Below are 12,239 nucleotides of genomic sequence, written 5' to 3'. Positions count from 1 at the left end.
CCAATTTACACTAGTAAATGGATCTCAATTAATCCTTATGGATTCCGTAGACTTATAGTAGGTTCTGTCAGGTTTGGTTGGTGATTCCAAGAAATGCATTGCGGACCATGCTATTGTTTCCTCAGAAAATATCAGAAACACTTACAGAAAGCTAAAAAGTGTGAGTCCAAAACTTGCTTGCTCAGGGAACATACTGTACATTTCACTGTGAATGTATATTGTGCAGCATGGTGTTGACTTTTCCATATAATATTTTGACAGTGACTGAAGATTACCTGATTTTTGTCTTCTAAACATTAAAAGCCTGCTATTTTAAAGGCAGATAATTAAAACCATTTCAGATTTTTTTGCTTCCTTATTTTTACAGCCACTGGTTTGTTTATGTGACATTCTTTGTGTAGTTTTTTTTTCCATAAAACATAAGAAAGTAATTAAAAAGGATCAATTATAGAATCCATTTGGTGCAAAACAATGTAATTACATATTGTATATAAATAGAATTCTTAAGACCAGGAAGGTTGCCAGAAGTAATATCCTGGTAATATGTCTGCTGATCACGATAAGACATGAAGCATAGCGTAAAAAAAATAAAAGAAACAACTAAAAGTAACTAGACTAAAAGAAGTAATTCAGTGCTCCAAGCAAACATGTGAGGGAAACCAGACAAGTAGGGGCTCAGCTAGAAAATGGGTCAGTCAAAGAGTGTCAAAGGTGTCAAATTTATGGTGCCATCAATTGCAAGTGTTGCAAGCTGATTTTTATAACACTATGAGACTGGTAAATCTTACTTGCAAGTGGGTTTGAAAAGGCTTAGTAAAGAGAATTTTTGTTGGCTTGGGTTACGTTCTACCAACTAATATATCCAGAATGATATTGTTAGGAATCACAGAGTGATCTACCAAAGATCAGTAGACATCTTGGCAACAAATAGTGAATTCCTTAGGCTTCATTGTTGTTGTTACGACACAGAAGACCAGGAGCATTGTTCATTCTGCTTTGACCCAGTAATCAAGCTCAACCACTACAGTGCCCAAAATGGTCTATTTCATTTTAGTATTATTTCAGAAATAGACTATTACTATTTCCTGGTGATTGGACCTTCACAACACAACATGTTCTCCAAATCATTCCTAATGGTGACGATTATATCACTCACACAGGTTGGCAGTTCCTGCTCTTTAGCCTTGGAGCAATGTGTCATTGAATCACAATCTTTATAAAAAAGCCATCTAAGATGGCTCCTAATCAAGCTCCTTAGAGCGCCCAAGGCATGAACTGCCTGGATGGAGATGGAGCCCTCTTTTCTCCTCTAACCTCAGCATCTAGGCCCTATTCAAATATGCCACATTAGTAGCTGTCCTGGTACATTATATATTATATCAGTGTCTTTTATTCATCATTTTTAGATGAAAAGTAACAATAGCGGTTGCATTTAAACAAATGTGTTAAATTATGCAGAATAAGTTTAGCCATAAAGGGCATGCTCCAATGTTTTGGTTTTAGTTAATTCTCATACAAGCCCTTGAAACCATTTGATCCAATAAATAGTAAGGAAGATCTATGAATACCATAAATAATTGACAGGGTAAAGTCAAAGTGAAGCATAAAAATCATTGATAATTTTTTAATTTAAGTTATTATTATACTCAAACTGTAACACTTTCTTTCAGATATCAATGAATGTGCTTTAAATCCTGATATTTGTCAGAATGGAATATGCGAAAACCTCCGTGGAACATACAAATGCATCTGTAATTCCGGCTATGATGTGGACAACACTGGAAAAAATTGCATTGGTATGTCTTCTTGATTGGTATCTTGACTTGTTTGAATCTAGCAAAGAGTTGCTGAATTTACGTTAAGTATTACCTCCAGCATTTTTGGCATCACTGCCACGTTGGTGGTAAGGCCTTAGAGTTTGGAACAAGGAGCAGGGATGTAGAAAAAATATATGAGTGCCTAAGACTAACATACTAGATAGAGAAATACTGGGCAGAAAGCCAATACCTATGACATGTCTAGCAGTGTTTATCTCCCAGAAGAACAAGGGATCATGTGGATTCTAGAGTGATGCTATTACACTTGTTAGTGGTAATCTGCAACACTAATCTAATGAGTATGGCCAGCTGTCCTCCAGCGCATATCACCTATCCATAAATAGTTTGTGATTATTAAATCTTTTAAAAGACTTGTTAGATAAATACAATGATTCAGCTCAAATAAGATATAAGTATAGTTCACTACTGGTTTGTCTTCCTCTCACTGAGCTCACCCCTCTCCAATATATCCTGGGTGCAGCTTCCAGGCTCATATTTTCATCCAGCTGCTATATCGATGCCTCTTTTCTGTGCCAGTCATTGCGCTGGTTGCCCACCTACTTTAGAATACAATTTAAACTTATTACTCTTACCCACAAAACTCTCCACAGTGCTGCACCATCCTACATTTCCTCCCTCTCCGTCTGTAATTCTACCCATGCTCTCCTTTCTGGCAATGATTCAAGACTAACAATGTGTGCAGTGAACATGAATAAAATCTCTTCTCGATCAGTTTCTATGGTGAATGACAGAACTGAGCAGCACTTCACTTACACATAGGAAAAGAGATCCAACACCAACGTAGGAATTTTAGACGAAAAAATCTTTAGGCTTGATTGATAAAATCCTTTCATCATGAACAACAATGCTGACACATTTTAGGCTATTATTAGAGATGAGCGGATTGCTTTGCTTGACCCCCCATGGTCTAAGTCCAAGTCCGTAATCTCTGGCCATGGACTGGAATTAGGTGAGTTTCCTTACCCTTATGGATCCCAGGCTCAGCTTATGATTAGCTGTGCTGGCAGTCATCATCTGTGTGATGTGTGGTGCACAGCTGATGTACTGTCTGCCCGTCTAATCATAAGCCAAGCCTGGGATAGCTAAGGTTAAGGAAATTCAAGCAGCTCTTGTCTATGGAAAGAAACCAATGACCTGGACCATGGACCAGGTCGCACCAAGTTGTCTGCTCATCTCTAGCTATTATTATTAGATATCTTTGACGAGAGTAGAAAATAGAGATATGTAATCCAGAGTAGTATTCTGTCACTAATACGATGTATTTCTTTCAATTATTAACTTATCCTTTCTGTTGCAAGATCAGTAAATTGACTAATGTTTGCATCTTTGTAGATATTGATGAATGTGCCTTGAACCGGCTACTCTGTGACAATGGACAATGTCGGAACACTCCAGGAAGCTTCTCCTGTACTTGCCCTAAAGGCTATGTCTTTGAGCCTGAATCAAAAACGTGTGAAGGTAAAACACTTATATCTAATTACTCTACAATCTATTAACTAATTGGTATATTAGTATAAATTATGCAGATGATGGGTAGTCATCATATTCTGATGTGTCTGACCAGTGTAGATGAGATAGATGATGGATTTCATACATATGCTTGTCCTCCACTCCATTCACTGTCTACAGGGCTGCCGAGTGGTGCATGCACACTTCTGCTCCATTCAGAATGGGCCTGTTCTTGGGCTTTATATACCCAATCTTGGGATCACTGGGGGTCCCAGTGGTCAGATTCCCAGTGATCAGCAAGTTATTTCCTATTCTACACATAGGGGACAACGTGATTTTTGGGGAATAACAGTTTACTTTTCTGCAATATCTCTTGACTTTATCTATTGTTAGATTATGTCATTTGGAATATTATAAAAGTAGATATCACATTGGTTCATCTTACATGTATATGATATAGCCAACCCAGCTAATGATGCATGTAAAGCAGTATAAATGTAATTATTGTGATGGAGGGTAGATCTCTGCAACTTCAATAACGATACATTTGGAACTTATTTTGTTACTGTACTGCAGTTTTGAAGTAATTTCACATTTATTTTAGATATTAATGAATGTGAGTTGAACCCCTGCATCAATGGTGCCTGCAAAAATATCGCAGGATCTTTTGTGTGCGAATGTTCCTTCGGCAGCACATTGGATGAAACAAAGACAATTTGTGTTGGTAAGTGAATAGTCACAGATGCATGGCCTTGTAATCTGTTTATCAGGTTATTAGGGGCATAACTTTAATGGGTGGAAGGGTTGCAGTTGTACCTGGACCCTGAAGCCGAAGGAGGCCCAAAAGATCATTTAGGTCGATATGAGAAGTCAAATACGATTAAAGACCTCTAATAATTGAGGGTCTTGTTGAAGATTTTGCATTGGGACCACAAACTTGAAGTTACATCACTGTTGGTGCTGACACAAAATTACGTCATATTTCATTCTCCTGCACTGTCTGATGTGTAGTTATGCCAATATATGAAACTCAGAGCACAACTTGAGCTATGAATTAAAGTCTCTGAAGCTGTCTGAACTGATGTTTGATGACACAAGTGAACGTTAACATGAAGAAAGCAGTTAAAGAGATCTTTGTCAGTACAGACTTGTACAGTGCCTCTATATCCATACACTTGGAGACACCTTATCATTGTTTTGGGCCACTATATTGCGGTTCCCATTCTAATAATAATATTTTTTTTTTCTACAGAAACTTTAAAGGGAACATGCTGGAAAGAAATAGTAAATGGAAGATGCGAAATTAACATAAATGGAGCCACTCTTAGATCTCAGTGTTGTTCAACATTAGGAGTAGCCTGGGGAAGTCCATGTCAACCTTGTGAAGTCGGTAATGGAATGAATTTTTAGACATTGCACTCAAGTAGTCTTTTCCTTTTATTCTTTATTGTTTTTTTTTCCTATAAAATAAAGAATATCTTGTTATGAATATATAATTGTTAGGAATATTTCCAGTGGATTTTTTTATTTGACATTATGAATGTGCATCCTTATAACACATAGCCCTTTTTAACAATAATAACAGAACTGTAAATTTACTGTTACTCGGCTCTTTGTTTCAACAGATCATGTCTGCGGTAAAGGTTTTGCAAGAACCAAAGGCAATATTTGTCAAGGTAAAGTCATTTTTTAATGTTATAATTGTTTGCAGTTAGCAATGAAAATGTTCAAAGGTAGTCTGTCAGCATAAACTGACTGTTCAAACCAAGCACAGGAGCTCGGTGCACTGTTGGTGTGACCAAACAGTTTAGTCTTCCTTTCAACTGGTTGTTTTCTGTCTATCTCCACCATTTCAGTCTCTTGTAAAGCCAGAACTATCAATCAAGGAAGAGAGGGGAAGAAGTAGATGCAAAACAAGGAGGTGGAAATGTGCACTGAGCTGTTTGGCCACGAGAAGGCCACAACAAGCATCTGTGATTGGTTTGAATGGTCATTTTGTGCTGAAAGACTTCCTTTGTACAACCACATTCAAAAAAGTGCAGGAAGGTGAGGACCTTCTAAAGCAAGAGTGTATTGGTCACAGCTAAATATATATATGGGGAAAGATTCCATTTAATATTTTATATAAATTCTAAATTTATAAATGTTAAAATAATTACAGACCAAAATTTATTATAGTCCTGATGTTTCTGCCATTATTTGATTAACTTCAACATAAGGTGACCAATGCTTGGAAGAGCCAGCATAATGGACAACTAGATACTTCCACTGACGCACGGAGAACACAGATCTTCCCTGATGTCAGGTCTCTAAAGACCCTTGTTATGTACTTGAGAGAGTTCACTCCCCATGACCCAACACTTTGGCTTATGATTTTGTCTTATGTTCACCATGACAAACCTGAAAACGCCTTGAAATAAGCTTGCCAAAAGCAACACTCATAAAAAGGGTGGTCCCTTCTACAACTATGCAAAAAGTAGAATTGTTAGTTATGTGTTAATGCCCCCTTCCAGATGATGATTATGTAATCATGCACACAGTCTGGATCACAATATCCATAACAGCAGCAAGCTATATCACTTTGAGGGGCGCCAGTTCTCCGGGTTTTACAAGTAGACAAATAAGCCTAGGTGCAACATGTATTAATACAGCTGTACCTACATTGTCTTTTACCAGGTCAAAAATTCAGTTCACCGCTCTGGCTTTGTCTATAAATACTCTGGCCTAAGCAGAGTTTCGTCAAAATATGATATGTTTATTCACTTACCTTTAATTTTGTATAAACCACTTGCACTTAAACCAGGCAGACATAAGTTACCGTATTTGTAAGATGCACCTAGATTTTAGAGGAGGAAAATAGAGAAAAAAAATGAAGCAAAAAATGTGGTCACGATGCACTGTTAAGGGGGAGCGGGTCTGCTGCTGACACTGTTATAGGGGTAATGTCCCCCAATTCTGATAATCTCCCCCATCCTGGTGGATATGCCCCCCCGTCCTATTATACGTGGCCCCCATCCCCATCCTGTTATGCATGGCACCCCTCCATCCTGATATGAATGGCACCCCTCCATCCTGATATGCATGGCACCCCTCATCCTTACCCTGGTATGCATGGCACCCTCATCCTTATCCTAGTATGCAAGGCACAGAAATCCCCATCCTGGTATGTATGTCACCCCTCATCCTTATCCTGGTATGCATGGCACCCCTCATCTCTATCCTGGTATGCATGGCACCCCTCATCCCTATCCTGGTATACATGGCACCCCTCATCCCTATCCTGGTATGCATGGCACCCCTCATCCCTATCCTGGTATGCATGGCACCCCTCATCCCTATCCTGGTATGCATGGCACCCCTCATCCCTATCCTGGTATGCATGGCACCCCTCATCCTTATACTGATATGTATGATCCCCCTCATCCTTATCCTGGTATGTATGATCCCCCTCATCCTTATCCTGGTATGTATGATCCTCCGCATCCTTATCCTGGTATGTATGATTCCCCTTATCCTTATCCTGGTATGTATGATCCCCCTCATCCTTACCCTGGTATGTAGGGCCCCCTCATCCTTACCCTGGTATGTATGATCCCCCTCATCCTTACCCTGGTATGTATGGCCCCCTCATCCTTACCCTGGTATGTATGGCCCCCTCATCCTTACCCTGGTATGTATGGCCCCCTCATCCTTACCCTGGTAGGTATGGCCCCCTCATCCTTACCCTGGTATGTATGACCCCCTCATCCTTATCCTGGTATGTATGACCCCCTCATCCTTATCCTGGTATGTATGGCCCCCTCATCCTTATCCTGGTATGTATGGCCCCCTCATCCTTACCCTGGTATGTATGGCCCCCTCAACCTTATCCTGGTATGTATGGCCCCCTCATCCTTATCCTGGTATGCATGGTCCCCCTAATCCCCATCATGCTGCACATAAAAAAAATAAACACTCCTACTCACCTCTCTTCTCTCTCCTCCAGCACTACGTCCTGTCTGCCAGCACTGATCTCTCCATGTGAGCCGCGGCATCAGCTGCCGGAAGTCACTGCTCCCCATGCCGGGACTGTGTGCGCGGGGAGCAGTGACTTAATAGCCGACACACAGCGTAGCCGCAGCGCGGCTCCTGCTGCTGCCAGGTGATCGTGTGTGCCCGCTATTAAAGGGCATGAATATTCATCCCCTCCCCACGCCCATGGGCATGGAGAGGGGGTGAATATTCATGCCCTTTAATAGCGGGCACACGCGATTGCCCGGCAGCAGCTGTAGCCGCGCTGCGGATACACTGTGTGCCGCTATTGAGGAGCATGAATATTCAGTGCTCCCCACGCCTATGCACTGAATATTCATTTTCTTTAGCAGCGCGGACAGTGTAATCTGCAGCAGGCAGCTGCTTCCTCCCGTGCCCTGCTCCTCCGCCGCAACCGCTCCCCCCACACAGTGTGTGTGTATGTATATATATTATTATATTATATTATACTAGATGGTGACCCGATTCTAACGCATCGGGTATTCTAGAATATGTATGCGTCCGACTGGGCGCAATTAGCAGAGCGGTGTTTAAATTTGGCGCCAATGTCGCAGATTGGTCGCGGCTGGCGGCCGCGACCAATCAAAAGAGCGTTGTTTCAATGTTGCGCCAATCTCGCTGATTGGTCGCGGCTGGCAGCCGACCAATCAGCAGAGCGTTGTTTAAATTTGGCGCCAATCTCGCTGAATGGTCGCGGCTGCCACCCGCGACCAATCAGCAGAACGTTGCTTAAATGTGGCGCCAAAATCGCTGATTATTCGCGGGCAGCGTCCGCGACCAATCAGCACAGCGATGTTTAACTTTTGCGCCAAGATCACTCATTGGTCGCGGCCAGAGACCGCGACCAATCAGCGAATCGTATTGGTGAGGACCGGGGAGCGGAATCGTATTGGTGAGGACCGGGGAGCGCCGCTGCCTGTGCGGCTACTTCCGCTGCGATAAGCCGGGAGATGAGCGACTGCTCGCAGCAGAAGTATCCCGACCCGCAGCGCCGCTCCCCGTTCCTCCCTTGACACGCTAGCCGCTGATCTCCCGACAGTAGCCGCATGATGTTACTAAGGACCGGACATTTGTGTCCAAAATCGCTGATTGGTCGCGGGCGCTGCCCGCGACCAATCACCGATTTGGACACCACATTTAAACACTGCTGTGCTGATTGGTCGCGGGCAGCGTCCGCGACCAATCACCGATTTGGGCGCCACATTTAAATAGCGGCCGCGACCAATCACCGATCTTGGCGCCACATTTAAACACTGCTGTTCTGTTCGGTCGCGGACGCTGCCCGCGACCAATCACCGATTTGGGCGCCACATTTAAATAGCGGCCGCGACCAATCAGCACAGCAGTGTTTAAATGTGTCTGCAAGATCTGTGATTGGTCGCGGCCGCTATTTAAATGTGGCGCCCAAATTGGTGATTGGTCGCGGCCGCTATTTAAATGTGGCGCCCAAAACGGTGATTGGTCGCGGGCAGCGTCCGCGACCAATCAGCACAGCGGTGGTTAAATGTGTCTGCAAGATCTGTGATTGGTCGCGGCCGCTATTTAAATGTGCCGCCCAAATCGGTGATTGGTCGCCGGCAGCGTCCGCGACCAATCAGCACAGCGGTGTTTAAATGTGGGGATAAGATCGGTGATTGGTCACGGCCGCTATTTAAATGTGGCGCCCAAATCGGTGATTGGTCGCGGGCAGCGTCCGTGACCAATCAGCACAGCAGTGTTTAAATGTGGCGCCCAAATCGGTGATTGGTCGCGGGCAGCGTCCGCGACCAATCAGCACAGCGGTGTTTCACTTTTTCGGCAAGATCAGTGATTGGTCGCGGCCGGAGACCGCGACCAATCATCGAATCGTATTGGTGAGGACCGGGGAGCGGAATCGTATTGGTGAGGACTGGGGAGCACCGCTGCCTGTGCGGCTACTTCCGCTGCTAGAAGCCGGGAGATGAGCGCCTCGCGCCGGTCATGTCCCGGCTGCATCTCCGTCCCGCAGATGGCTCCGGCGGTCGGGGTCCTTCTGTTGCTACCGGCCTGGAGATGAGCGCCTCGCGCCAGTCATCTCCCGGCTGCATCGCCGCTGAGCTCCGTCCCGCAGATGAGCCGCTAACGGCCGCCATCTTTTTTCAGAAATCCCGCGGCGCTGATTGGCCGCTGCCGGACCAATGAGCGACGCGGGATTTCCAGGACAGACAGAAAGACAGACAGACGGGATAAGACGCTTATATATATAGATTATATTATATTATATTATATATATATATATATATATATATATATATATATATTTATATAATATATCACTCACACACACACAGCCCCAGCAACATTCGGACTATAAAACGCACCCCCCATTTTCCTCCAAAATTTTGGGGGGAAAATGTGCGTCTTATAGTCCGAAAAATACGGTACATATAAGGACAAGAAAATGTGTATCTTCTATCAAGGTATTGACACTTGACAATTGTGAATCTACAGAGTTTACAATTGAGCAAAAATATTTGCCGGATTCTGGTCAAGTGGCCATGTTGCTCAGCAACAAGTACTTACAAAAAAAAAGTTTTTTTAGCGCATAAATTGGCCAATTCATGTGTGCCCATCAACTAAGGGGGTGTAACTGCCTCTTGCCTGATTCTGCACTCCTCCCATTAACCAGCAGGTGTTGTATAAACAGCTCTGCTTGCCCTTTAAATGTAGGTGTTTTTAGCCCAGAAGAAGACATGTTTGTCCGTTTAGTTGTAGGCTTGTAGCCCAAAAGTGGCATGGAAGGCAGAGTACATACCAATCAGGGGGAGGTTACCTTGCCGTGGTTGATGGGCACACATGAATTGGCCAATTTATGCGCTAAATACCTTTTTTTTTTGTAAGTACTTGTTGCTGAGCAAAACAGTTTAGATCTAATATTTTCATTGTTAAGACATATCTTGGCCATATGGAGTGCTGCTACATCCTTTTGAATATATATATAGAGAGAGAGACAGGATGTTTGCAATTAATTGAAGCCTAGATTTAGGTGTTTTCTCTGCAAATAAGTGTAAGAGACAGGCTTCCAGGGTCACTGATAGAGTTATTCTAACGATCTACGACATAATCCGAACAAGATCAGGTCAATAGTTTTTAAGTTTTGGGGCATGACCACCACCTGTGTAAAACTGGGCCTGGATTTTTGCACACATGTCTATTAGTTGGGTTATTTGAGAATGTGATAATTTCTAAAATCCTAGCAAACTCTAGCTTCTATTCTTTTAGAGAAACACAATGGGCAAAATGAAGAAGACCACCACTTCAAGTATTGTTCAGAAATAACATGTTATGATGTATCAGTTTTGCCTGGAATGTTCCTTAATCCTCAAGTATTTTATAGTCACATTCTATGGAGAAAAGAAGGCCTCAGTTATACCATTAAATGTGAATTAGCTGTACCATTAAATGAAGCAAAAGATATCATGCAGAATCAGTCATATCCCTTTAATTTCAGATGTTCGTCTCAACCTCCCAATCTCACGGTATAAGAGCTATGTACAGCTGGGAATCGCTCCACACCCTACTTTTAAGTATTGTATGATAAATGGTGTGTTTTGTGTCCTCCCCTAATGTAACATTTATTTGTTTTGGTTGCAGATGTTAATGAATGTGAGGTATTTCCCGGAGTTTGCACCAATGCCAATTGCAGAAACACAATCGGGTCCTTTGTCTGTGAATGCCCCCCTGGAATGAAGGTTGATGCTTCTGGACGCACATGCATTGGTATAATATCTCAGACTTTTTCAGAATCTCATCCACAGAAATATTTATTGTGGCTCTTTCCAAAAATTCCCCAAAGAATTTTGCATAACAATGATATAACCAAAATTGTTTTATTACTGCTTTTTATGAAAGATTGCTGTTGTCACAATCCAGTTTGCAATTCCAATGACTCATAGGGGAATATTCAGATTGTTAAAACTTTTTATGTTATAGCATAGAAATGAATAGGAAATTATAAATGAGGCATTGAGATTAATAATTTGTTTGCAAAGCTACAGTACATTAGTTTACTAGTCCGATTTAAATTATAGAGTAAATGTGTATACACACAAAGCTAAAATAGTTTTGGTTCAGAAGCAATATAAGGATTTTCTTCACAAACCACCATTTTGTAAATTAACATTGGGTTTGGTGTTTGATATGTAAGCTATGAGCTATTAATGCTGTATTTATCATGTGATAATTCCTTCATAAATAAATTTTTTTACATACAACAGAACATTTCTTAATTCTTGGCACCTTTTCACATTAGTGTATCTCCGTTCCTGATTGATTCTTATATGTGGGAAGTCTGGAAATATTTTTGAGCTGGAGGCGGCAAAAGGTGGAAAGAGCTTGGACGTGCAGTTTGAAGGACAGGGTAGAGTCAATGGTTACTCCGAGGAAGCGGATTTCCGGTCCAGGGGAAAGTGTGATATCATTTATTGTGATAGATAGATCAGTTGGGGAGTTGAGTGGCATTAAGAAAAGATGATGAGTTTGGTTTTGTCCATATTGAGCTTTAGGAAGCGTGATGAGAAGGAGAATTTGGCTGATAGACACTCTCAGATTCTAGATAGCAGAGAGGTGGCATCTGGGCCAGATATATAGATCTGAGTGTCATCAGCGTATAGGTGGTACTAGAAGCTAGAAGCCATGGGACTTTGACTTGTCCCAGGCCAAAGGCATAGATGGAGAAGACCTCTACACACACCCCGAAGAAGCTGACTCGAAATGTGCGTTGGAGTCTGTACTTCACTTACCCATGCTGATCCAACCTTTCATTGGTATACATCTTATTCCTTTTACTTTGAGGTTTTCTGCATTTGCACTTTCATTGCTTGGCTTTGAGCCTATTGATTTGATACATCTATTTATGTGTTCATTCTCTGTAGGATTTGTTGCATAATACTGCAGCCACGT

At 42.3% G+C, this 12,239-nt stretch overlaps 1 protein-coding gene across 2 annotated transcripts in view; it reads left to right on the top strand.

Annotated features, from left to right (window-relative positions):
- FBN1 (fibrillin 1) overlaps positions 1 to 12,239 on the top strand; it is a 305,286-nt gene that overhangs the window by 193,119 nt on the left and 99,928 nt on the right. For both annotated transcript variants that reach the window (XM_073653071.1, XM_073653070.1), the window contains exons 19-24: positions 1,671 to 1,796; positions 3,171 to 3,296; positions 3,892 to 4,011; positions 4,540 to 4,677; positions 4,913 to 4,963; positions 10,932 to 11,057. In XM_073653071.1, the coding sequence (XP_073509172.1) occupies positions 1,671 to 1,796; positions 3,171 to 3,296; positions 3,892 to 4,011; positions 4,540 to 4,677; positions 4,913 to 4,963; positions 10,932 to 11,057 (687 nt within the window). The remainder of the gene's footprint in view (positions 1 to 1,670; positions 1,797 to 3,170; positions 3,297 to 3,891; positions 4,012 to 4,539; positions 4,678 to 4,912; positions 4,964 to 10,931; positions 11,058 to 12,239) is intronic.

The sequence above is a fragment of the Phyllobates terribilis genome, unplaced genomic scaffold (genome assembly GCF_046119375.1).
Source record: "Phyllobates terribilis strain yellow unplaced genomic scaffold, ASM4611937v1 Scaffold_11__3_contigs__length_659146591, whole genome shotgun sequence".
Lineage (NCBI taxonomy): Eukaryota > Metazoa > Chordata > Amphibia > Anura > Dendrobatidae > Phyllobates > Phyllobates terribilis.
This window is presented reverse-complemented; position numbering and strand designations above follow the sequence as displayed.